This window comes from Lutjanus erythropterus, chromosome 1, assembly GCF_056507025.1.
Source record: "Lutjanus erythropterus isolate fLutEry1 chromosome 1, fLutEry1.hap2, whole genome shotgun sequence".
NCBI classification, from domain to species: domain Eukaryota; kingdom Metazoa; phylum Chordata; class Actinopteri; order Lutjaniformes; family Lutjanidae; genus Lutjanus; species Lutjanus erythropterus.
The window spans coordinates 36031420-36059273 of NC_139317.1; the positions used below are offsets into that span (position 1 = coordinate 36031420).

At 39.4% G+C, this 27854-nt stretch overlaps 1 protein-coding gene across 4 annotated transcripts; it reads right to left on the reverse strand.

Annotated features, from left to right (window-relative positions):
* Nucleotides 1–27657, reverse strand: cyld (cylindromatosis (turban tumor syndrome)). 4 transcript variants are annotated; one of them, XM_084720801.1, is made up of 17 exons: nt 27287–27657; nt 25207–25749; nt 22952–23263; nt 20661–20766; nt 17797–17898; nt 17044–17160; nt 11460–11848; nt 9738–9903; nt 9500–9641; nt 8690–8812; nt 8257–8348; nt 7896–7962; nt 6787–6919; nt 4685–4793; nt 4324–4442; nt 3713–3929; nt 1–2286 (listed from the first exon to the last, which is right to left on the reverse strand). In XM_084720801.1, exons 2-17 carry the CDS (start codon nt 25696–25698, stop codon nt 2102–2104), a joined length of 2871 nt encoding a protein of 956 aa, XP_084576927.1. In that variant the 5' UTR covers nt 25699–25749; nt 27287–27657; the 3' UTR covers nt 1–2101. The 4 variants fall into 4 exon arrangements, with proteins under 4 accessions (XP_084576927.1, XP_084576936.1, XP_084576944.1 ...); XM_084720810.1 differs by lacking the exon at nt 17797–17898; XM_084720818.1 differs by lacking the exon at nt 17044–17160.
* Between the last annotated feature and the right edge of the window lie 197 nt (nt 27658–27854).

Here is a 27854-nt window from a genome sequence, read left to right on the forward strand (position 1 = left end):
TGCCTTGTACCCTTCAAAATGGGCTTTATTTTGTTAACATTTACAGGAACATCACTGACATTAATTTTCCACCCGTTACATATGTCTATACTGTACAGATGCAACAGAAGAGAAAAAAAAAATCAAAATCCCATCCTCCGTTCTGAGACTTCTCTCACAGAGAACAAGGCTCCAGTCAGTGACAAGCTTCAGCAGTGCAGAAAAAAGTTCACACAGGAAGGTCTCCTGTCAGGATCCCTGGGACAGTGGAAACGACCACAGAGCAAAATGGAAGTTGTCAGCTGGAACCTAATTTATAAAACGCCCTTACACACTTTATTTTATACTCACAGCTAAATCCATGATTAGGTTGTCATTTAGGAAAAATATATATAATGCTGATGTCATCATGTGCTGTTTGTTGATTTGATCCAATGTAATATATAAAAACCAACAATTATTTTATATCTTGATCCATGGCATGATTAGTTTGCTTTAGGTATTCTTAATAGGAACACAATGAAATCAAGGGTGTTTTTTATTTACTTTTTGTTCTTTAAATACACATATATGGTGCCCCAAGGTTACCAGCCTTGTGCCTCATTCATAACCCGTCCTGTAACTCTACACTGTTCAATATGTCACTATTAACATTCAGTAGTTGCTAAGAGACAGCGTAAACTACAATAACTCACTTCAATATACAGTGAAAGAGGACAAGGAGTACCCAAACCAGTATCATCAACCCTGTTTCATGTTCTTCAAAAAAGGGACAACATATGAGTTTCTAATATGATTAGAATATAATAAATAATATTTGATCACAATTGTTTTGTTATCTGGTGGAAACGTTGCATGTCACATCTTCATGGAAGGCAGCGAGAGTCAATACTTGCCATGACGGGCAGAGAAAAGGCTTCGTAAACATAAAATATAATTTAGATTAGACTTAAAAATAAAAATAAAACACTGCATGTGAAATTCTTCACTGTCTTACTTTAAAAGAAAACAGCCAGACTTTTCCAGTATTTCACCTCATTGACCCTATGAATGCATGGAGTGCTCCACCGACCGGCTTTACAACAGGAGCCATTGTACAAGTCTCCCTTCATGCGTTTATCTGGCATCTACTCTGCATTAGCAATGCAGAGCGTTCTTTACAGCTACAGAGGAGAAGCAAATTTGTATTCTGTAACACAAAACTCTGATGTCTCCCAACCAACAAATTAGCACTCACTGTGACTTCCAATGGGAGGAGGAGGAAAAAAAAAGAGCAAAAGCTAAATGTTTCCTGATAGGTCCACTTGGGGATAGAGCGAAAAAGTGCAGCATTGGTTGAGCAAGTATGCAGTAAAACGTGAGACTTTTACAATGGCTACATCTGTTTCTGCAAAACATATACTGTAAAAGACACTTACACAGCGTGATGGGAGAATATGCAAACCGGTTCACAAAGAGCAGAGTACTCTGGTCTTAATGCAACTGCACAGTAGGTCGACATCTATACTGATGATGTAACTACCTTGAGAAATCTATGCTACTAAGAGATTTTACACGAGTTTTTAGAACAGTACACACAGGTTGGATGAGGATTTGCGCACTGCGTTGCTTCCTTAATGTGGCGTTATGGAAAGCTCCCGTCTTTTACAGTGATTAAGAATAGCAGGACTCCTCTTTTCTTAAGGTAAATGAGGTGGCCAAGGTCCTCCCACTAGCTCATCTTGTTTTTGTTGCACATGTTTTGTCAGTTACGGTGACGCCTTCCTCCCTGAGCAGGGAGTGAACCTTCATAAGGCCTACCTTTGCTTTGTCATCCACCACCAACGCTCAGCTGTGAGACACAGGGAAGCTACATAGGACTACATGAAGAACACAACACTTCAACTAATGCACAGTGCAAATAGGCTTCTCCCCCTGCACCTCCATCTCTCCAACCTTCCAGGCGTCGAGGAGAGGTGGGGTGGAGAGGGTTAACTCCGGACAGCACCCCTGCTGGCAGGCAGCCTTTCTTCTTTTAGTTTATTTTTCATTTTTGGTCTTTTCTGGGAATCACCTGCCCTGGAAGAGGGGGGAGGCGGTGTGGCTGAGGGTGTGGAGGGGGGGGTGTGGAGGGGAGAGGATTCTACTTGTACAGGCTCATGGTCGGGCTCTGGTACATGCACATGTAGGCATCACACAGCAGGCGTCGCGCCTGGCCCTGGATGCTCTTGGGATCCAGGGCGTGCAGCTCCTCTGGGGTCATTTTCAGGTAGGCCTCCACCTCCGGACAGGGGGACACCTGGGGGATGTTGAAACCATTCTGCCCTCCTGCAAAACCACATGCATGATAATTAGAAACAACATAACCCTTTCCAGCAGAAAAGCCACAATAACATCATATTTGTTTCAAATACTTCATGACTTAAAGCAGTGGTTTTCAAACTTTTTCTGGCATGAGCTCTTCAGAAGCCAAAAACGTTCATACCCCACTTTTTTTTTATATCTATCATGAACAATGATAGGGGACTAATTAGAAAGGATCCAAGTTGAATTTTAGAGAAATTAATCTCAGCATGATAGCATCAGCAAATTCTTGTTTATTTTCCCTACACAATTAAATGAATTAAATTCAATCAACTTAGTTTCAGTTAGTTAATTGGTCCCACCTGCAGTGGCTCTATGCCCCACCAGTGGAGTCCAATACTTCAGGTCAAATCCAACAGTGTCCCAGAAGTTGCCAAAGGCAGGTATGAATTTAAAATTGCTGTCCAGCACTCATTATGCTGTTTTATACGAATAATTACAAACTTAAATGTGTTGGCCAAAATAAAATAAAACAGCAATTAAAGGTAAAAGTATTAGTGAATTCACAAAAAAAAATTATGAACTACTGTGTGGACTACTGTGATGATCGACTAATCAATTAAGTCATTTTTGAAGCGTAAATGCTAAATACTTCCTCCAGTAATTCAAGTTTCCAGTAGTGTGTATTTGTTGCTCTTCTCTGTCTTAATGCAACATATTTTTATTAACTTTTTTCTGACTTTTCATTAATCAAACAATTATTCGATGAAGTGTTCAAATAATCTGTAAATTAATTAGTCAGATAGGAGCTAAATTTACAGCAGTTATTAGATGTGGCAGCTTTGTTTGAGTTACAGAGTGATTATACTGCATATTCTTCCTATATTCAAGTCTTGCATTGCAAGAGAATAAGACAAACTGTAACTTTGGTTCAAAATATAGCTGCATGATATGGGAAGAAAAGAGCAGATTGTGACTATTCTGACAGATATTACAATTGTAATATGATTTATGATTAGTGAGAGTAATCTTTCTAGCATCAAAATTTGGATTTTCATGGAAAAACCTATTAAATAATGACGATGACATTTTTATTTGTAGTCGGAACAACTCTGCAGCTCTACTGTACAGTACTACATTATAATGCTGTACTGTCCCACATTCTCCCTTTATCAATAAAATTCCAGCTTCTGTGATTTCGATATTGTGCTTGGCCATAATGGATTTTGACAATATTTCAATTAATTGTGCAGCCCTCGTTCAAAATGAATGTTTTCTTTTTGTAGTGATTCTTCATTAGGTTTCTGAGGCCATAATATCTGTGTCACTGAGCTGTTCTTTCACCGGTGTTACAGAAAGAGTTTTCTGTACATCCTGTACATCACAGCTTCATTTCAAGGATCAGTTTGATGTCATAACAAACACGGTGTCTAGAGGCCGTGACACCCACCATCACGGTCAGCCATGCTGTCGAAGAAGAGCCAGGCGGAATCTGCGCTGCCGTACTTGACAAAGGCCACGTAGTGACTGGTTTCGATGCACAGCACGGCGAACAGCTCCATCCTCTGGCGGGGAAAACTGCCCTGCCGCCCCGTACCTTCTTGCAGCTCCTTGGGGACAGACAGTTTGCCGTGCCGATGGGTTTTTCTCCTCGGGTGGAGGTGAACCTAAATCAGTAGTAGCAGATACACACCATCACACAGACTGTTTGTTAGTGTTAGTGTGGCAAATTAAAATGAAACTAAATAAGTGCAACATGTTTCATATAACATACAGATTAAAGATCACAGAAAATTAAAGCACTGAAGTACATTTGAGGATCTAGTCAGCCAGATGGGAAATTTAGACCAACAGCCTTTCAATATTTCAGTAAATTCACTGAGTACTGAGCGGCCCATGTGTTACAATCTACTGTAGAAGCTGCTCTTCTGCAACAGAACTTCTGCTCTGACACGGTGTGATTTCTTTGGATTTGGCGCCACCAAATGGACACTCCTGACCCACACTTTACATCTTAGTTTTTGTTGAACTGGTGTTACAATAATGCCCTCTGTTGTTTACCTGTGTATTGCACTTTTCACAGAACTGTTTAATCTTGCCAGCGGTGATATCCCCGTCCTCATAACAGTCTCGACACTCGTAGAGCGCCAGGCCTCCACAGATTCGACATTCTCTTGGAGCTGGATAATAAAAAACACACACCTTTATTCTGACTGACAAACCGCACAGTAGTGTAGACCTTTAAAGAGTTGAGAGCCGGTTTGAAAGCAAGAAAAAATAAAAGGGTTTCTTCATCGCAGCTGAGCAGCAGTGACAACTCACTGGGATTTCATTACCGAATGCCACAGAGCTCTGATTCAGCACTGATCAGCGAGAACACATCACACTTACACACTGGAAAAAATTATTAGCTACAACTTACTGTCTTCAAGAAGGTCTGTAATGTCTAACTCTAGTGAGGGGAAAATCTTGTTGAACATTTTGAAGTCTTTGCCAAAACGGGGCATCTGGATGATAAGGCAGGAGGGAGCCTAGTGGAGAACATGAAAACAGAAAGAGAAAACTTATCTAGTCGTCAACAAAGCAGCATGGATACATCAGCAAAGCCTGGCGCACACGTGAAGTGAAACCTGAGGCCAAAGAGCTGCCAGGACAGAGTGTACACAAAGTACTCGATATCCAACACATTACAGACCTTAAAGGAGCATTATATAACAACAGCACATCCAAAAATGAGCACTGTAGTCCAAATAGTGAGTTGGAGCCATAGACTGTATATTATATAGGTTCAAATCCTTTTTCATAAATGATCTTTGGTTGAAGTGAGTTGTTTACCACCCCCCCAGACTCGGAGAAGCTCAGCCAGGCTGCAGGAACACTGCAGGAGTGCAACATTATAACTGGACAATGACAAGCCCGTTGTCCTGAAAACAAAAGCAAGTGACTGCCTGTCTTGCTGCCTGATAGGCTCCATTAACATATTGCTCAATTTAACTGTTATAAACATCTACTCCTTCTTAAAGATTATTAATGATTTCTTACAACAAAACAACAGACACAGCAGACACTTGCTCATTTGGTGAACATCCAGCTTTAATTTGAACTCTAATTAGAATGAAACCTGCAACTGAAATTTCAAAGGAGGACATCGCAGCGGTAGCGTTGTTGTCAGAATGCAGAGTATTTCAACTTGTTATATCTCCTTAATGTCTGGTGGTAGAGCACAGATTTCTCATTTAACAGTTTCTTTCTTGCTTTCTTTCTCATTTAACAGTAAACAAAGATGGCAGCAAAAGAAAAGTTGTTATTATATCTAGGGCAATTAAAGGTAAGAAAGCAAGGATATAAAATTCAGAATATAAGTGTAAGCTGTCTCATATTTAGCTCCCGTGACTGTACTCTATGTGTGATCAATGTTCTACACTTCATTTGAATTATGTGTCTGATCAGAGGTGGAAGCAAGTCTCATTTTAGGATTGTTGTTGGCTGATTATATCTGTGATGTCTGAACCACCAGCAGGATGGTAGAATGCATGAATGCATGGACATAGATCTAGATATATCACAGCTTTTAACTGCTAAAAGGGCCATGGCAGCTGACGTTACATATGAACTCTCTTGCTTCCCATATTGGCAAAAAAGCACATGCACAGTTTGCATTAGCGTTAATTGGTTCAATGTTGGTTTTGTTTTGTAGTTGTTACAGTGTGATCAATGCAGTCTTCCCATAAACACATTTAAAGCAAGATTTAAGACATTTTAAAATCTAAAATTCAGATTATAGACCTTGTAGGACTTGAAGGCTTTTCAGTTACCAACAATGAACACAGGGAGGAGCCAATCCTTTGATATGAGACACACTGGTGAAGTTAGGAGTAACCCTGGAGTATTTTCAGATAAATTAATGTGTGTACAATTTATATATCTTTGATATATATCTTTTATTTGAAAAGACTTTTACCTCAAAGACATCCAGAAGTGAACAGCACACTAGGCTAATGTTATCTGAATTTGAATCAATCCAAACATCTCATGCTCCACTGACATTCTCCTGTTGCCTGTTGTTTGCTTCAGTTGCATAAAAAGGTTAACTTTGAAGGTAATAAATACTTAAAAGTTATAAAGCAGCTGTCACTATAAGATGACATTACGACAGCACAAAATATGAAATGTTAGTATTATATTTCTCATTCAAAAGGTTAAGACCTTATGCAATCATACATTTTGTTAACCTTATTGAAGCATATTGTTATTATTACTTAAGTACAAGTGAAAAGAGGTGTTTTTAGAAAAAAAAATGTATTGCAACACGTGGTGAAAAAAAACATATTTTTTTTAATTTTGGGTAGCACTCACTCTGTTTACTCAGATTGTTTCAAAGACTTATGTGTTGTGCTCATCTGTGAGCTGGGGATGGCTGTACCAAATTAGCATATATTAGACAAAGTAAACCTCAATACCACCAATCTTTTGACTTAACTAAAACAACCTGTTTTAAAAAAGCTGAAACAAAATTAAATTCACCTCTGCAAATTTTAGGTCGCTGTTGATGAAGGACCACTCCAAGAGCTGCTGGATGGTGGGAACTCCAACCTTGTCCTTCTTGTCCATGAAGATCTGGTAAAAGTAACAGTCCTGGACCTTCTGTCCTGCTGACCTAGAAACAACAACAGTCTTTTTAAGTTTTACTCACATCTACCTTTCTCAGGTGACAAAGATAATAGGACAACTGTAATCTGTGCAGATGTTGTACAGAAGTACATGATGTACTTTTTGCAGTACCCACGAGAAGCATTTATTTCAACTAAAAACAGATCTAATAAAATGCTTCCTGAACAACCAAGATTTTATATTTCTATCTTTCTATTATAAAAACTCATGCATAAATAACATGAATAAATAACCTTGCTTACTACAGTTGGGAATTTGTATTTTTCTTTTTAAAGCAGTTCAATCAACAGGCAGTTTCACTTAACGTTTAACAGCTTGACATATGTCACATTATCTGTAACATCTGTATCCTGTCCCTGATAAACTGTTAAGACAGATTCAACACTGCTGAACATTCATTTCCACTCCAGCTACATGTTTCAGATTAGTCAAGTTATGTGACATGGCTTTACAGCTATGTAAGTCGGTCACTGTTTGGCTTTGGTGAACACTCAATATAGGATCCTTATGGAAATACCACTGTAAAACCCTACAGTGGTGCTCATCAAAGATCCTTAAACATGACTGTAGAGGGAGTTTTCATAACGTGACCAAGTAACTCCTACAGTTAAACCACTTTGCCCACACTGTCTGTCATTCAATCACCGGTGCACAAGCTGCAGCAGAAGTGAAACTTTATGTCACTGCGTAAATCTACATATTGTAGATTGAGACAAGCTCATGTACCATTCTGCGGTTTAGCAGTCATGTCATTCTGGTAAGAAGCAAAAATCAGAGATGTTTGTCACACCAAATCATACACATGGTTTGTGTGTAATAACTATATCATTCAACTGTTTCAGCCATTTTAAAACAACATAACTGACAGTTTCAAGTAACTATAATTTTTGCCTGTGTCTCTTTTCGGCACTAGATGCAGCCAAAGTGGTTTGGCATTTTTCCCAAAAACAGCGGTCCCTTACCTTAGCTTGAGCAATGGGTCCACCCTCAGTATGTGATGGAAAAGGATATTGAGGAACTCTTCAGGATCTGTAGAACAAGATGTGCTTAAATGAGACGTGTGTAAATGCTGCCAACCAGTGCAGACACTTTAAAAACTGTGAAGTCAATAGCATGAATGTGTTACTAAAGGGTTGGTTTATTTCCAAAATCTTTTAATTATTTTATTTAACTAGTAGAGGGGCTAATTCATTAATAATTACATCAAAATCCAAACTTTCAAGGATGAGCTGGACAAGCAAGCAACACCAATAAAAGTTGACACAAACATAATGGCCCAGTCAAACTCAAAGTATGAGGGACCAATAAAGAAAAGTCTCATACCTTTTTCTTCAGAGGTAAATCCAGAAGCAGCTTCTACTTTCTCAAGGATCCTCCTCAGCTTCATCACTTTAGTAGCACAAACATACCCATGTCTGCAGAACAAAGAACAAGCAAGTTAGAAGATAGTTAATAGTCACATCTGGTTTAGTGATATCTGCTGTTACATTCAGGGTCTGAAGAATTATAGTAAGTAATACAACCAATAATACTGCAGATTCAAAACAACATTGGTCTGTTTTGTTTTATTAATCTGAATGTAATTTATTTATCTAAAAGTCCAAGAGAGACTTTAACATTCTTGTCTAGAACAGTTTTTAGATGAGCTTTCAGCTTCCTGTAAAAATTCAAAAACAGGTCACACAAAGTCAAAAAACTTACAATGAGTCAATGCCACAAACCTGCAGCATGGGTGTGTGTGCAATAAACCACTTACATGCGCAGCGGGTTGACTATCTCTGTGCGTAACAGCTCTTGGGTCTCTCTGTAATATTCCACATCAGTCTTTGAGCGCGGTCTCAGCAGAACCGTGTCCAGTACAGAGCTGAAGGAAAACAGACTGCAGAACAGAACACACAACCAAGGGTTTACAATTAATACTCATCTTATATCTCTGATCTAATTTCTAAAAGATAAATGATGATTAACCAGGATCTTTAGCTGCTATTTACCTTATATTTAAAAACAGATGTCACCCAAAACTATTAACTTTGCAAACCTTCATAGAATGGATATTTGTTTGTTTGATTACATTTGTATTTATTGCATAATTAACTGTAAATACTTTCTATAAGAAGCCCTAAGCCTGAATTTCCCATAAAATCTAATTCACTTCAAATTGTTCAAAGAATTTTTTTTGGAGTTGGTCAAATTTAACTTAAACTTCTCCAAAAACAAAACAAACAAAAAAAAACTGTTCGATAATGAAATCATGGGATGTCCTGTAGTTTGCTGAAGCAGTTTGGGTTGACTGCTTTGTTCAATGGCCCTTTGGCAGTGCTGGCAGAAACAACAGATCCACTAGCCACCAGCCTGCTCACAGCAGGAGTACACCCTCCTGTTAGAGCCAGTGGGGAGAGTGAAAACAGTTTACTAATAAGCCTCTGCCTCTAGGCAAACACATCACTCCTGGCTAAGGAAGCACCATATAGTCAATCAATATGCCTGAAGTCTACAGACGTTAATATAAAACAGCAGTAAACTGTAGCTGATAAAGTATTTACTGATGGACTTCAAGCGTACTGACCAGAAGAGGGTAGAATCCAGGTAGCAGGAGTTGTAGTGGCCCTGGATGCCTTTCTTCTTTCCCACCATGACATCCAGACCATCATTCTCTGTGCGGGGCGGCGTGTTCTCATGTACTACCTCACTAAGGTATCCACCAAATGCTGCAGAAACACACACAGTAAGTGTAAACGCAAAGCTTTTGGGGATGGTAGTTAATTTGTTGCCTTCAATCATCATTGTTCCTCCTACTGACTCACCGATGGAGTTGCACCGCTCAATGGGGTTGGAGGAGTGATGCAGGGACGGGAAGCGGGAGTCAGGCCGGCAGCACTTGAGCTTCACAAAGAGGGCTTTTTTGGGTGGGCAGGTGAAGTACCGGGTACCTTTGAAGGTGCCATCAGTGCAACCAGGGCACTCTTCCTCCTACAAGAGGTCAAGATAACATCATCCAGTTATCCAATTAGTCAGCTACTATATGTGTGCACAGTGAAAAAGCTTTCATTTATTATGCCCTTTTTTAAATGCCCTACTTTTATTTTATTTAATTTGGGATGGACAACAGAAGCACTTTAAGTTTAAATGAATAGCACATTTAATACAAACAAAAAATATTACAAACATCAGATTTAGTTTTTCATGATGGACCTTTTTTTCTTTATTTAATATGGCAATAAATATCGTATCAGGGATGTCGTATTGTGGTATTATCGTACCTTGAGTTTTTGTTGCATTCCTATCAACAGCAAAAATAATTATTTTGGTTTGAGAGATAAGTTTATTTGATTTTTTGTGGGGCACAGTGACTTGTCATCTTGATGTCACCATGAGGTTGCCAGGCAATCAGCAGAGAATCCAAGAGAAAAGTCATTTTGCATGTTGTTTTTTTTACAGGATTACACAATTGAAACATAACATGCCCTTTAATGAACTTTAGGGGTCATAATAGGTGGATTTTGTTCCTTTTGGACAAAGCCAGTCTCACTGTTTCCAGTCTGTATGCTAAGCTAAGCTAACTGGCAAGCATTGAAGATATTTTCATCTAACTCTGTACGAAAGTGAATGAGCATATTTCTGAAAACTTCAAAAAAAAAAAAAAACTTCAAAAAGCTTTATTACTGAATCAATATTTTATTTGTTTGATTTTCCTTGGTTTTGACTCATTGTCCTTTTGCAAGTTTTATTTGTTTGCTTGGAAATGTTTTTTATATAATTTGCTTTTTATGAAGTTGCTGCCTTGGGCTTTGTAATGGGTTTAGAAAAGTGCTCTATAATTAACAATTATTACTAATGTTATGATAATATATGCGATGTCTGTTTTTTTTCTGAACAGTTATGAAATGTTACTGCGAGCAACCCAATCAACATGGTAATATAATCTTATCTAGATCATCAATGAGGGAGATGCAACAAATGTGTGGATGATCAAGCTGAAGTTAATCAAAGAACGTTTGGCTGATATTTCTGTGGTCACCAGTCAATCACAGTTAGTATCAACAGCAGTTGCAAGCAGTAGAAAGTTTAATACCATAAAATAAATAACTGACTGGAGGCTGGTGTGGTGGTGCTGCCTGTCAGGTCAGGATAAACTGAAATCACTGGGCAGTGAATAGCAACCAGCAACAACAGTGGTTACTCACAGTTTGACAGAACAACATATAAATTAAATCAGGGGTGGTGAGTGAATAAGACAGATGAGGTGACAATCAGCTGATGTGGGTGGCAGTTATCACTTCATGTTCCTGCCTGAACCCAGAATAAGAGCTTCATGAACGTGTGCATGTAAGCTGTCAATATGTATGTAATGGCAAATAATCACTCTAGAAAAAATGTACTCAAGAACAGTCAATAGAAATAATGTCTTACACAGACCATCTCCTGGTTTATGAAAATGTTATTTGCCTCACCAACATTATATTATAATTTAAATGATCCTGAAATCTAAACCTAACCCTAAAATTTACATCTCTGTGTTGTCTCACCAGCTCCAGCCCAGCCAAAGGCTCCAGCAGGCCAGGAGGCAGCCCCACCCAGCGGATGACACCACACAGAGGGGGGTTCTCCTTCACCTCCACAAGAGAGCCCACCTCCAGACCCGGCTGCCCTCTGGGAGGCGTGGGAGGCCGCGGCGAGGGAGGGGCAGCAGGTGACGAGGGCTCGGGCTGCTCTCCCATCACTGACTGGACAGACAGGGAGAGAGGCCCATGACTCATGCTGTCGATGGGCCCACTCTTGCGGTTCAGGCTGAAGGGCAGAGAGTGGAACTTGTTGTCACTGGACAATGAGGCAGAGGGCGGGGCTCTGGAGGGCGGGGAGGACTGGTTGAAGTCAGGGGGCGTGTCGGTAAGTGACTTGGCGGGGTCCTCCCCAACTGTAGGAGAGAAATCAGAAACTAAAACTTAACACCCATTTTATAGAAAAAAGAAATACATCATATAATGTAGGTTGTCTTTACTATTGTATTTAAAGAGTACTTTAAAATTGTGCTGAAAATCCTTGTTGTACTGACTTCTCCTGGTTTAACCACAGGAGGTTAGTAAAAACAAGATTTTCAGATGGTGGCATTTGGCTTGAAAGAGGTACTAAATTAGTATTTCTACCTAAACAATCTCAGCATCTCAGGGCATTTTCACATTAGTGTCAACTTGATAGTTTTGTAAATATAAGGGCCATATTCTGTTTGCCAGTGAATGGCATGCTTGTCCATGTCCAGATGCCTTTTTTTTGCCATTTCTTTACCAGGTATGCTTCACAACTGGCATATTCTGATCACTTTTAGCAGCACGACATCATCCTCTGTGGTGTTACAACCATCACAAGTGAAGTAAAGAAACTATCTAGAAAACTACAACCCCCGTTCCAAAAAAGCTGGCATACTCTGTAAAATATAAATACAACAGAATGTGATAATTTGCTAATCCTTTTTACATATACTCAACTGAAAACCACAAAGACATATTGTCTTCTATTGTCATCTACTTCATTTACTGTGATAGTATTGAGATTGGATATGAATAGGGCATCCTGGGAAGGTTCAGTACGGGGTGAGTGTAACACTTTGTAGGGTTGTAACGATACATCAGTCTGGATCGATCTATCAATTCAATGTTCAACAATCCAGTATGATTGATGCAAAATGGCATGTAAGTGTCACACATCTGGAAAAGTTCAGTCATAAAATTGTTGAATTATTATTTTGTTGCTTTTTGTGGGCTGACTATGTTAAATGGACATATGTTATCGCCTGATATCGATTGAAAGATTTTGTGATATCTGCAAATAATCTATCGCTGTCCAAAAAATCTATATAATATTGTATCATGATGAAACTTGTGATTTAAACCCCTACTATGAAACACATAACTGTACAAAAGACATTACTGTATTGGTTCAGCAACCTGCACAAAACTGTTGTCACACAATGAACACAATGATTGCATTCTGCTGTTTATTTACATTTTACACAGTGGGTGTAGATACACATCCCACAGTGGTACATCTATGTGTTATATTGTTTTCCTGTAGCAATATTGCTTTTGTTTGGTTACTGCCTTGTACATTTGGTGTTACATCCTCATGTTGAACATAATAGATAAACAAATGTGCCTCTAATAGTTAGTACATATGATAGCTATCCTATCCAGCCTGAGTCCTTATTAGAGTACTTATCTATTGGGGTTACATATATCGTGTATTTTTGCATTTTTGGCAAGATTTTGTAGTATATGTATTGATCTATCTATATATGTATATATGTATATATATGTATATATATATATATATATATATATATATATTTGTCTTTTTTTTAAAGACTAGTATATGGAATCAGAGTTGTATAAGCAAAAATCACTATTGACATAAAAAGACTACTTCACATTTAAGTGAGAAGAAAATATAAAAAAAACCTGTAAAACCTGTTGATGGTGAAGCTCCTTAATTCCTGAAAGAACAAACGAACATCCAGACTCAAGTACTTGGGATAAGTGTGAAAATGCCCTTAGTTGAGATGTAATGTCCACAGATCTGACGTCTGACATCTGACGGCAGACACACCTACCTAATTATGAGCACTTTGTTTAACATGCAGTATCAAATTCACAAATTTCAGAAATCATTCTTAAGAGTCAATCTTCTTTGATGCAGCGGAGATCTTTGGGATATCACTGGGATTCAACACCTGTGCTGGTCTAAAAATAAGTTTTAGAAACCTGTTATTGTCAGTTCAGTGGTTGTTGTCAGTAGACTTTACTGTCACCTATAGTTGCTACACAACAACATCATTAATGTGATATAATAGATGTTTCATTTTGGCTCAATAAAGTTACCACAACATTTATTGTTTCTGAGTAGCACCTTGCTTTATAAACCACTGCCATCATCACAATTTCATAGTTTTCTCTCTAAATTCTAACTTTCTGAAAGAGTGACATAGGATCACAAGTACTGACTGAACCATCACAACGGACAACATGAATCCCTGACTGGAGCTGCGTTTGCCTTTAAGCTCTATATAAACACTCGAACTGTTCTCTTGCTGAGAGAACTGTAGGAGTTTTGCAGTCGAGTCTGATGACACCTCAATTACAGAAATGAAAGCACCGTAACCACAAAGAAAAACAACCCAAAATGTGGAAAGTGACCCCTGAGGAAGATGAAAATGATTACACATTCACAGGATGAGTAAGCAGTTGTGAAACAGCACGTCAGCCATTTATGACTGACCTCTCCTAATTTCTGCATTAGTACTGAAACACCAGAGCGGACACTCAAGTATTCTGTTTTGCCTTGGCAGGTGGCAACACTACAACCATTTCACACTCCTCGTTTTGATGAGTAGTAATTTCACAGCTTGTGCTGTTAGTGTTGATACTAAGGTATGTTATCTCGTGTGTATCTTGTTTTGCTTTTTATTTATTGGTTGATTTGTGATGACTACAGGTTTTATTGGAAATTCACAGTTATGTATTTATTCATGATTAGAAAGTGATTGGGATCATAAACAGAATAATTAGTTCATACTCAGAAAGCTGTGCATATGTAAAACACACAAAGTGATAATCTACCATCCTGTTTACTTCAGGAGACATTATCATTTGATTTTTATACCACCCGTTAAATTCCTCACAACTGACCGTGATGACATGTTATTTTCCCCTAACAAAGAAAAAAAGAAAATCAAATGTCTGTCCCAAAAACAGAAATAAAAAAAGCCCAAAATACTACAATGTGCCAAATGAACCAGTCCCGACATGAGAAATAAAGGCTTTTACTAACGCTTTGGCCTGCAAATAGTATCACACAGAAATCTGAATCTGTTACTTGCATCTGCAGCCAAAACAAGACAACAGCCAGTCATTTACAGCACTTAGCATTATTAAAAGCCTTCTGAAAACACCAATTACTCCATGCATGTGGAATATCACACTGAAATGGTGATGAAGGACAAGACTAGTGGAACGGTCTTTATAGCAAGCTACTGCAACAAACTACTGATGTTGTTCTTCTGAAAACCATGTTTGGGGCACACGTTTACGTCTGTTGTAACAGCTGATCCAGTTGTCCTCCTTATGCAAAATGAAGAGGCTTTTTGGTCCCAGAATGCAGTAAATAGAGTACAGATTACCCACATATGTACAGTCTACACATACATTTGGGTAATATACTTTGTATGGAACTACATTTCTCCCACTTGTTAAAATGTGAAACAAAAAGATTTATCACATAACTGTTTTAATTTTTTCTTGATTTATCATGATTTCAGGTTTCTGTTTGTCTGCAGTTTGTTATTTACACTAGAGATGCATACTGATATGCAACCCCTCACTTTTTTTTTTTCCTCCAAGGCAACTGAATTTGTTGCATATGTTATAACACTTTAACCGTTATAACATATGCACTCCTAACTATACCCTGAGAATCAGGTTGTGACATTGTGTGAATGTGTCACATATGCAGCACACCTTAATGTCTGTGTCAGATGTGTCACCACATGTTGGAAATACTCAGTATGGTTTAGGTGGGGGCTGGCACCTGTAGAGGAGTCATCTGTAAAGATGACTGTTTTTGCCTTGATATCAATACAAAATAAGTCCCAAAACTAACTAACTGTGATGGAGGCGGGAAAGGGTGATAGGCGCAGAAATCAGCTCTCTCCAGTCTCTGACTGTATTCTGGTGTTTTCACATGACAGATAACACTGAAAGGAATTAAAAGGTGAGCTCAAAATATAATAGATTCATATTAAGGCTGCGACTAATGATTATTTTCAATATCAATTAATGAGTAGATTATTTTTTTTAACTAATCAATTAGTTGTTTGTCCATAAAATGTCAGAAAAATGTCAGAAAACTGTGATCACTGTCTCCAAAAGCCCAGCGTGACGTCCTCAAATGTCTTGTTTTGTCCACAGCCCAAAGATGTTTAGTTTACTGTCACAGTGGACTAAAGAAACAGAAAATATTCACATTTAAGAAACTGAAATCAGAGAATTTGGACATTTTCACTAGAAAAAAAAAATGCTTCAAAATGATTGATTATCAAAATAGTTGGCTATTAATTTAATAGTCGATTAGTAATTAATTAATCATTGCAGCTCTAGCTGATATTAATCGACAGTCAATGAGTGGATAAAAAGGTAAGCATCTGTATACTGCACAATGCCATCAACATGTCCACTCGTTACCTCCAGAATATGACCTGTTCTATTCACACATGTGGCTCACCTGGACTTGAGATAACTGCAGAGTTGCAGTGCATGTATGAAAGGGATTTTTGAGAAGCTGACAGCCAAAGCACACAAACCTCACACTTTGTGTATGTAGTGAGCTTTATAACAACTATATCTACAGTCAATGTTTAAGATGCACAGTTAAATTATAAAATTTACAATAACTTTTAATAGGAGAAAATTAATCAATAATCCCCATTTTTCTCTTGAATACATATTTAAAATGCACGTCTTCTTTTACATACTCGAAAACTATTCTTGTTCACAAATCAGAGCAGTTGTGTTAGTGGTGTTTCTTATATTAGCCAGTGTGGTGAAGCCTGCCACTGTTTCAGCACCACATCTCCGTTTGGTTGCTGCTGAAATTATATTAGAAAACTCGCTGACTAAGTCAACTACCAGGCAAATAATAATAACTTTTTAACTTAATAACTTTTTTGTTTAATACGTGGAAATCTTATACATATGAGATACAGTATGTCAAAATTATGAGAAACTGTGCCTAATTATACGTTATACTAAACTAGAAATATAAACAAAATTTATGTGCCCCATGTTTTTAGCAGGTGGGAGAAATAGACTCCTATACATGACTTTATTGCTAAAAGTATCCACGCCCTATTGAATGCTATTTTTGGAGGACATTTGTATTTAAAGCAACCCACAGTACCAAACTGTAAATGTCTTTTAGTACAGCAGGAATGGAACCCCTGATCCTGCCAATGTTAGTACATTCAAAAAACCCAGCCTTAGTGAAATGGATTAGTAAGTAGTTTGTTGTAAACAGGAGCTTGCCGGTATGATGGTTGATACCCCATGAGTACCCGTGTTTTACCTTCATCAATGTACCATGTGCTTTTGGATTTGGACTGGACTGGGGGATCAACAGAGCTGCCATTTAAAGTATAGTAAAATTCAGACTTGCTTCTACTGCCACACTGATGACCTAATCCTGTAAATAACACAAGTACATAAAAAAACACACAGATGAGCAAAATGTGTGTAAGTGTGTTTGTGTGTTTGTGCCTGAAAGCATGTTTTGTCCCTATTTTTCAACAGTAAACCAAGTGAGAAATAAAAGGGTACAAAACCGTAAGAAAAAGGTCAATTAGTCAGCAGCTGTAGTCAGTTTTCTCCATGAAAGAAACACAAAAAATGAAAATAACACAGCAATACATTCCATTCACATCAGATCAATGCAGCTGCAACAGAAGTTCTCATATTTTGTGTAAAATGGAGTTAAGCATGCTGTCTGCTATTATTATCTTTTTCAGGGGACTTTTCACCAAAAGTGTTTTTATTATTGCTCACTTTGCTTGCTAAAAATACCTACAATTTGACTAGATTGTTTTCGGTTTATGGGTTCTCTAAAAACAAAGAAAAGACTTCTTTTATTAAAAAATGGCCTCAGAGGGATCATCAAATTTGTGAAACCAGAAAAATCTTCAGGACAAAATGTACTTTGACGGATTTTTATATAGGTAGAATCACAACCAGACAATTTTGATGAAATGCCCCTTTAGGAATTATGATCACACCAAGCTGTGGGTAGGTCAGTTAGGTTTGTATCATAACAGCGATGCAGTACCTTTGCTCTTTGGTTTGCTTTGGCCAGAGGACGACTTGTCACTGTTGGTGCCTCTGGGGGCAAAACTGTGCTTTTGCAGCCTTTGGTCCTGCATGGAATATTCTGCACAGCCCAGAAATACATCCACATTAGAGGCACAACAGCCCTATCAGCCTTAACTACCATGCACCTAATGTTTTCTTTCGCACACTTGTGATGTACATGTAAATATACATTGACCATCTATCATTTTCCTGTATGGTTTTCAATTTATCACTGCAGTTAGATAAATATAAATAAATATCCAATAAGAAGTCTTGAAACTTTTTTTGGTTTAGCAGTAGTCTTCCAAGTGGAACAGTGTGTTAGGGTTTGGCTAGAAACATCTCACCAATGACAACAGAGTGTTCATTGTAGACTTGCACCGATTAATCGGCAATGCTCGGAATCGGGCCGGTTTTCACGTGACTGGCCTTGACCGGTGACCGGCCGGTCAGCGTCACAAATCCGGTTCTGTGCCCGTCATTGTCACACACATGTTCTGCACGATGGTCACGTCATACGCGCAGCAGACAAACTGACCGTGACGTCAACACAGCGCTGATAACAGCTACACACTCAGACACGTCTGCTTGAAGCTGGTGTCAGAGACAGATTCCAAGAACAGGATAGACAGAGCAGCTGACAATGTCGCAAAACAGCCGTAAACTCTCTGGCACTTCAGGCTAATGCTAGCAATCTAGCAGCAGACTGCTGTTCACAGAGGGACAGTTAAAATCTCACCTCCTGTTCTGGCTGAAGAATAAACATCCTGTGTTGATGTGTCTCCTCAAACATTTTCTCATCCAGACACGTTTAACTTCTGTGTTTGTTTTTCTCACGGCAAAGTTTTACTTCAAACTGTTGCACCGCGTTAGTCTCCGGTTTGTTTACATCCGTTTCCACAGGAGATCACGTGAAATCGCGTCCCGCGAAATCCCGCGAGATGATCTCGCGAGATCACGTTCACCCAATTCATAATCTTAATATAAAATTATAATAAGGCCTGGTTGTAATCTGGATGATTTTGGAGAAAGTATTAAATGAATATTTAATAGTCAGTGTCTTATTACGAACATATTTACAAGAAAAGTTGCAAAAATGTTTGTGAATGCTGTCAATTACAGTTCTTAGAAAGACTGAAAATCGGAACCGGCCAAAATCGGAATCGGTAGTTCAGACCCCTCAAAAATCGGAAATCGGAATCGGCTAAGAAAGTTGAAATCGGTGCAAGTCTAGTTCATTGTTTAAAGGGGCCGTTCACTCTCAAATCAAAAATACATCATTTTGGACATAATGTTTTGGAGATATCGGCCATAGAGATGTCTGCCTTCTCTCTAAACAAATGGCACTAAATGGCACTCGGCTTGTGGTTCTCAAAGCGCCAAAAAAATACATTGGAAGAGATAATCCACAGACTTTGATGTGAGCAGTTTCATGTATGAACAATTAGGGATAAACTATGATAAAATTCCTGACAATTAGTATTATCATCTCAAATTTAAATTATCATAATAACCATGTTTGATTACTGCACATTGAAAAACTCAAAGTAAATACTGTCCAGCAACCAAAGTTAGCAACACTCTCCTGGGCGCTGGTGCAGCAGCAACGTAAGTTTGTTTTTGACTTCACAAGGGACAGGATGACATTTCAAATCATTGGGATGTTTTCAGTATAAAACCTGGTGAGATGATTGCATGTCTCAATACTTTTTGAACTTTTTTTTAGCACGTTTTAACAATACCATGAGAGTATCAAAATTTCATATCATGATTAGAATGACAAAAATTATCATTATTGTGTCATCACTAAGAACCATTTGCTTTCTACAAAACCACATCTGCCAACCATATTACCACACAGAAGGAAGCATGCATCTACTCATGAACAAGAGGCCTGTTCTTGTGATAGCGCGGCATGGAAACATTACTGACGTCCTCCTTGGCTGAGCTGAAATGGTTGGCAGGTGTGGTTCAGAAGACACAAAATAGTTCCAACATGAAACTGCTGACAACAAGGTCCATGGACTATCTTGTGTAAGTAGGTCATGATTTCTGGAAAGAAACACTACTGTTTTTAAAATGTTTGTTACTGGCACTTTGAGCACTGCAAGCGAGTGCCGTCTAGTTCCATTATATTTAAGAGAAGGCAAACATTTCTATGGCCAATATCTCCAAAACTCTGCAACTCAGATCAAAAATAATCTAGATGGGTAAACAGCACTACAGAGAGGAGGAAAAATGTATGTTTTTGATTTTGGGGTGAACTGTCCCTTTAAGGAAGGTTCCAGGCTAAAGATATTGTATTTAACAGCACATTCATCCAAACTTTAATCAGATATGTTCAGAGACATGCGTCTTTGCACACACACTGACAGCCACGAAGAGCAATTTTAACTGTCTAGTATCACAACCATTTTGCAAATTAGGAACCAATGAATAGCTCATTTTGTTTGAGGGGGGTAGATTTTAAAGTAGCTCTACTTGATAACAACATATACATCATGTAACCTGTCTAGAGAGTGTAAAGGAAAGGTTTCAAAGACAAGTGACAAATTCGCAAACTTCAGAATCCCAATCTTTAAGATTTCCTAGATGCAAGTCTGAATAGTCAGAGAGGCGGCAGCAGCACACATAAACAAATCAATATGCCAATGTGGAGAACAAAGACCCTGAGTATCTCACTTGACTTTCAAAAACAAGTGAGCCATGTACACAAAAGGCTCTCTGTTCCCGCTGCAAGCAAAACACAAACTCAGAACACTCAGAGGGAGCTCAGAACTGGTCCAAGAGAGGGACAGCTGAATGCTTTTTGGAAAAAACACAAATAACTAGGTGACTCACCTGGCATTACGTCACAGATGGGGACGAGTCGAGTGTGCTCCAAACTGGCAAAATTACACAGCAACTTCCCATCAAACGCACCATCCCAGTCCCCGATAGGATTGTCCTGAAAGAGTTGGAGACATGAGAACCATATAACCCTCCCAGGCGTTCTTCATCTCTGTAAAACTGATGCCACACGTGTTTCTTCCCCTAGTATCTTCTAGGTGATTAATGAGGTCTATTGTCTTATCGTTAAAAATGATGCTCAAGCCTCTGTGTTTTGTATCCTCTGTATCCTCATCTTCTCCATCTAAAACAACAAATCTTCCACCTCAAATCCTTCCACCTGAGGGCTCTATTTTCTCTACGAGCACAACCACACCATTCTTCTTCTTGTTTAGTTTGGAATCCAGGATTCTGTTCCAGTGGGATAATCTAAGATAAGCATGAGGCCGGTGCCACTAGCTAGAGAAGGCAGGGCGAGGCTGGACGCAGAGTGAGGCAGAGCAGTGGGCTCTCCTCAGCTGCCTGCTGGCCCCTTGCCACGCTGTTGGGTCATACAGCACTAAGTCTTTACCTCACTCCCCGCGTGACTGCCTTGCCTTTGTGTGGGTGGCTCAGATGCACTGAGTGGGCTGCTGCTGCTGCTGCTGTTGGCGCTGCTGCTAACGATCAGCAGTCAAATGCCTCAGTTATGTGTTTCAATCTCTCTATGACTACAATACAACTCCCGCCTGACAACAGTAGTCATAGATACCAGCTACTGTGATCCCAGGCAACAAGACATGTTCCCTCAACATACAGAGGAGTGGCTACAAAAAAAGAAAGAGCAAAACACAAGCAAGTCATGACAGAGAACCTGAGATATTAACTCTGATATATCATTCTCCGACTTACAGCTGATATGTGTAAATTTCTGCACGCTGCCGCCCTCTACTGAGGCAAGGACAAGTTAGACGATCATAGCAGAGCATCGTCTCACTTCATTGTAAACATCTATCTTGTTGAATGTAAAATCACACTGATCAGTTAACAGTATATGACACATTTTATGAAATTAAACACCGATGAAACATGAGAAGATACAGATTTTACAATATGGGAGTGATTTTTGTGATAGCTCTGGTTTGAACATATTTTGTTTGTATAACCAGCCAATGAATTGTTACCCAAAGCAATGGCTGATTACCATAAACACTACACTGGTATTTAAAATGATCGAACACGGACAAAGTTAGAGGTAACTAACTAACTTTACTGCCAAAAAAAACTTGTACACACTGAAACACCACACTGGCATTAAAACATTTATAAATTCTGGAAGTTGTGGGAAAAGCTTGGTTTTGTCTAGACAGAGGGCTGAAATGGAGAAGAAAATGCATTTACCAGTTTTAATGTGGATGTACTCTTAGTCCGACTACCATAGCTGTGCAAGTGTGGACTATGCACATGACATAAACTTAATGATGTTCAAACTATAAGAAGTTACATAGTAATGATTTTTTGAAAGAAGGACCTTGAATGTCAGGTACAACATTTTGGGAAATACATTTTTCAATCAGTTCCTTTTTGCTCCATATAAACCACCTCGTATCTTGTTTGTTAAATCGGCACAAAACCTAAAGTGTAAAAACGTTGTGACAGACCATTTCTTGGTCGGGTCACACTGCCATGCAAGTGACAGAGACTCCAGGAAATTACTGATCCCTACCAAGAAATAAACCAAAACATAACCCCTGTAAAACATTGATCTGCCTTTTATATGCTCCATGTTTTTGTACGGCATACTCAAAAAAATGGGTTGAGAGCTGACACAGTCTGTTACCTTTGGACAGAGCCAGGCTAGCTGTTTCCAGTCTTATTTAAGGAGATACTGTTCTTTACACATCTGCAAGTGCGGGAGGGCCCACTTGGGTCTGCTTGACATAAATTTCATTATCGGAGGGATTATGCGTAGGCTCTTTGTGCACATAACATGTACCTGCAATTTGGTATGACTGCACTGACTTGTCCATGCACTGTCCACACGACCACTTCAGAGACCAATGTACTTCACATGTGAAAGCAGTACAAACAGAACTAACAGGCAACCTTAGTGTTCACAGCTGTCCAGGTATGTGTCTGTTTGGGAGCATAAATGCTGGCTGCAGTAAATGTTGGGTTTTTGCTTGATAAAAGATCAAAGTAATCAACTAATCATTTCAGCACTATTTTGGCTATCATGAGTTACTATTTGTAAATTCTACAACTGTCTCTAGACATCCAGTTTAGGGTACATTGACTACCTGTTCAAAGAGAGCCTTACTCACCATGTCAACTCCCACATAGTAGCCCAGGCTCTCATTGCCAGGCAGCAGGTCACAAAAAATGATGGTGCCTCTCTCTGGTCCATCCCTGGTCTGCACCAGGACCCGGGAGTTGATCTCCAGCGGAGGGAAGTCCTGGTCCTCCTCCACCAGACTGACGTGGTCAACCTCCAGCTCACCCAAGGCCTCATCATCATCGTCCTCCCAGAGTTCAAGCTTGTCAAGAGCCACAAACACACCGCACTCATCCTCACAGCGGAAAAGTTGGCGGCCCTGGTAGGAGCCCTCTGTGAAGCCCTGGCCTCGACCCTCCTCCTGGGACACGGAAGTAAAGGAAAGATGATGACATGAGTGAGACAGAACAGGAGCTAGACGGATGAGCAACTTATTGTCATAACAAGTAGGGCAGGTAGCAAGGGCGCTTGCTTAGCATTCTTTAGTGAGGGGAAGTCAACAACACAGAGCTGTGAGAGCATATGATCGATTACTGCAGCAGGAATATGACTTGACTTACGGCGATGATAAATACATTCAGAACTGTTGAGTACAGATACGGGATGCTCTCACAAACCACACTGTAACATTGTGCTTCTTTTCTCACATGCAGGCGTTAGATATGAAAAAGTGCTGAGTTACTCGTATTGCTGGCATATATTAGCAAAACGAACACAGTGCACACACCGTATTGGGTTATAAAATCCTAATTTTATCTGAAGCATATGTGCAAACTTTGAGGTCTTTATGTTGAGCTACAGCTGAATGCTTTAGCTCCATCAGCCCACTCAAGAAGACTACAGCTGGACTCTGCAGAATAAAAACAACATTGTGCTGCAATAAGCAATCCTTTGTATTTTGTTACATACTGGGCTGTACACACAGTGCAGAATGAATGGTATGACAAATCAGATTTAGTGTTGAGATTAAAGTTCACATAAAAGTTAAAATGTTGTCATTATCTGTTCGCCCTTGTGTCAGTCAAAACACTGCGGCTTTGTTTTGAACTACTCTAAAACAACATTTGAAGGCAGACTTTATCTTCTAAATTTAAGGACTGGCAGAAATTGACCATAAACCTCAAATTTGTGGAATATAACCCAAGACGTTCAAGACAAACAACTAAGTCTGAAAGTCCAGTATGCACTTCATTTGATCCTGTTTTCCACAAGTCACAACATTTATATGATGCACAGGACTTGACATTCTCATAGCAAATGTCACACACAAATGTGAATACTTAGCTTTTTATTCTGGCTTGGCAGTACAGCATCAAGCTCTGAGCTCTGAACAGTCACCAAAATAGCTCTACAGTAGTCAGCAAAAACTTTGATTTGTCTGTAGGTCCTACACATGGTATTTACAACTTTCCATCACAAGCTCAAGTGCACGCTGACGAGGCACACACGAAAACTAGCGAGACAATTAAATTTGTGTGCAGAGACGTTCTGGATGAATAAGTCTAGCGGTAATCATTGTACTTTTTTCCTCTCTGTTGTGTATGTACACACTGAAGTCCAATGAGCTTAAAATAGCAGACTCCAGCAAATGAATGGGGTTGTTTCCAAAATCACACTTCTGTCTTATTTATTAGGAACAAGAGTACAAAGGCTTCACTGCATTGCTATTGCCATGAGCACTTTCACTAATGAAGCTTAAAGTTGGTGGAAATGGTTGTACTTCTGATCCTAATAAATAATGACAGCAAGGAGTGTGTGTGTGTGTGTGTTTGTTTTCATTTGCTGGATTGTGGGTATGTTACATGGGTCAAGTATCATCACCTGGTTTAAGAATGCTCCCAAGAAGCAGTTCCTTCAGCTGCTTCTTTTATTTCGGATAAGACTGAAAGGAACTTGGTCGAAACTAATTATTGAGGACAATATGTTTATTTTTGACAGCTCTTTTCCACTGATCAGATTCTTGCCATTTATAGCTCTTTCCTGTAAACATTTATTCAGTTTGCGTTTCGTTTTAATTTTACTTTTGGTTCTGTGGGTATTGTTTTCAAGCTGTGATTCTAGTCAAGGTTGAAACTCATTTTCTTATCTCTGTTTTCTTTTTGAGAGAAATCTTGATAAATTGTCAAACTCAACCAAATATGTTTTACAGGGGAAAATTGTCTCATTCATAGTGAACAACTTTAACATTGTTTGTTAGTCTAAATGACTGACATTTCTATTACTGCTGTAGTGGAGCTCTCATGCACAATAATCACAGAACAAATACAAAACAACCTTCTCAAAAGGACATGCATGATTTCTCACCAGCAGCTCCACTCCAAACCAGATCCCAGAGAGGGCTCTGTCAGGGAGCAGCGAGCCCTTGAAGCGGACCACACCAGGCAGAGGTTCATCCCCTGAGCGCAGCTGGACGCGCACCTTTGAACCACAGTCAATATCACGGACGCGCTCCAGCCGTGACGTGTTGCAGCGCAGGGCGTATCGCTCCTCACAGTTGGTGATGGGGAACAGTAGCTCAGCCAGTTTTTCGTCCAGTTCCAGGACGTCCCGCTCGTCCAGGCTCAGCACCACGTTGGTCTGGTCAAGGATGCGGAGACTTTTCTTGCCCTTGCATGGAGGCAGTGTTCGCCCCAAGCTGTTGCGCTCCTGGCAGGCCTGGCCAAGGCTGCCACGGGGGATCCTCAGGGTTTTCTGGGGAGGCTTCTCCACCGTACACTCCTTTATGACCATGTAGAAGCGCCAGTCCTCCCTGAAGCCCCCACTGGGCTTCTCCTGGCTCCACAGGGCAGAGCTCATGGCTGCATGCTAGGCAGGAGGTCCAACATCAAGGCAAGCTTGACCTCTGGTCTGTGAGAAAAAGTAAAAAATTACTACCTTAAAAAATATATTTGAGAAAAACAAGACAAATAAAATTGAAATTGTTAGTCAAAGCTTGCTGGCACAGTTAACTGTCATAAATTTTAAATGTATATTTTCAATTAATTGGCAAAACTTACAGCACATATACCTTACAGCACAAATGATATATATGACTTCATATGTGACACTTTGTGTGTTTGTTTAGGCATCTGAAGCATTCAGTGTAGAAATGTTCTGATACCATTTTTTTCTACTTGATACTGCTTCCGACATATGAACTTTGCATATCGGCAAAGTAAAAATGTATCTTATTATTATCTTATTATTTTTGACAGGCATATGAACCCTGTACAAATGTGATATGATTGTGATCATTACTGTAAGGCCTAATTAAGGTAAAAAAAAAACTGCACCAGGCAAATTGTACAGGATTATTGTAGATTTTAATGTAATACAGTGCATAAACTGTATTTCAGTCCGTAACATTGCATCTCATCCCTTAACACAGATTGAAACCAAGTAAACTAACTAGCACAAGATTAATCAATTAGATTAATCAGTTGTTAATGGATGGCTGATATTGATCTATATTGAAATAAGAACTGCTAACCACGATCAATCATTTGCTAAACAGTCTAAATTACATTAAGGTGAAAGGAAATATTTTCTGAATAATGATAAATGGAGACCTCCTGGTAAAGACACACAAAAACAGATTCTTATCTGCAATTTATCTACTGTACTTACTGCGTTCATTTCCTGATTTTTAACTGACACCTGTCTGTTGTGGTTTGGTGAGAGAAATCTCATAGCTCATGGTTGTCTGGGCTGCGTACCCTCCCTCTCTACTGCCCAGTCATTCCTGTGCGGTGCCCCTGTTTTTTAACAAGACCTCGTGTGGCATTACTCATATCTACTGATTTGAATATTCTATAAATAGTCGGTGAACAGACTGTTGACTTATGCTAACACCCAGGGCAGGACTCAGATACCAGACAACTGGATTTCCCCTGATGACACCTCAGATGCTGATCATCCACCCGGCACAGTCAAGAGCACATTCACACTACATCCGTCATTTATGTCAAGCATGATACATACCATATTAACTCGGTTGTTATATTGTTATTCTCATTCAATGGTGTCCGATCAGCATTATAACATGTAGATAATAACACAATACTGTTATGGCTAACGCCGTACATAGCTAAGAAACATCACAGGTAGATAATTGAAAGTAATTTCCACCTATCTGGTTAGCGCTGATACATATTTTGCTGTTCTTTAAGGTGACAACCACAAAGTTGATCACAGATTTGTTTATGCTAGTGTCGGCGCCACTGACATTAATATCATGACTGGTTTTCATTAACATTTTCCCTGACAACCAGAGTAGCAGTGTGTCATCACCAAGCAGAAGCTGTCAGTCAAAGGCCCTTTAAGAGAGGGAAGTAGCTAACGTACCGTCAGCTAAACTGCACCAAATAGTCATTCACGTTCACTGCTAACGACGTGGACACCTTACCTTTGATATGCGTCAGTTCAGTTAGAGGCTACCGATGACTGTCATTTCACATGTCCATCTCAATTAGATTCAGGCCTCTGAAAACGAGCTAGATTCCTCCCGTAATAACCTCTGATTAGCTAAATGGCTAGCTAATGCTAGCGTCCTAACAAGCTAAGTATCACGCTAAACTTAGCCTGGCGAGCTGCTCGACAGCAAGCAGGCTGGCAGAGGACTGCCACCCTCTACAGCATGCTATCAGCATTTAAATAAATCTGTTCTCCATGGGAAATACGTGAAATAATACAGTGCATCGGTAACGTTACAGCTATTAGATATATTATTTACAGGAGACGACCTCACGAAACTTAATGTATGACGCCATTGCACTTTCCAATAGCCATTGGTCGCGCGCTTCGTTCTTAAGCGCTGATTGGCTTTCCATTGTGTTTATAACCAAGTCCCACTCGATGGGGTTTTCCCATGAATGGCAGAACATATAGTTAGGTTGAAGCGTGGCATTCAGATGATGCTGTCTCTGGTGAAATACAGGCAGTAGTGAAAGGAGTATTTACAGCACAATTAAATA

Excerpts from the sequence above, each read along its gene's own strand:
- cyld (XM_084720801.1), bottom strand. The coding sequence starts at position 25,698 with ATGAGCTCTGCCCTGTGGAGCCAGGAGAAGCCCAGTGGGGGCTTCAGG. Across the intron at positions 17,161-17,796 it reads AAGCAAACCAAAGAGCAAAG|GATTAGGTCATCAGTGTGGC; the intron begins GTACTGCATCGC and ends TGTTATTTACAG. Across the intron at positions 7,963-8,256 it reads ATTTACCTCTGAAGAAAAAG|ATCCTGAAGAGTTCCTCAAT; the intron begins GTATGAGACTTT and ends CTTGTTCTACAG.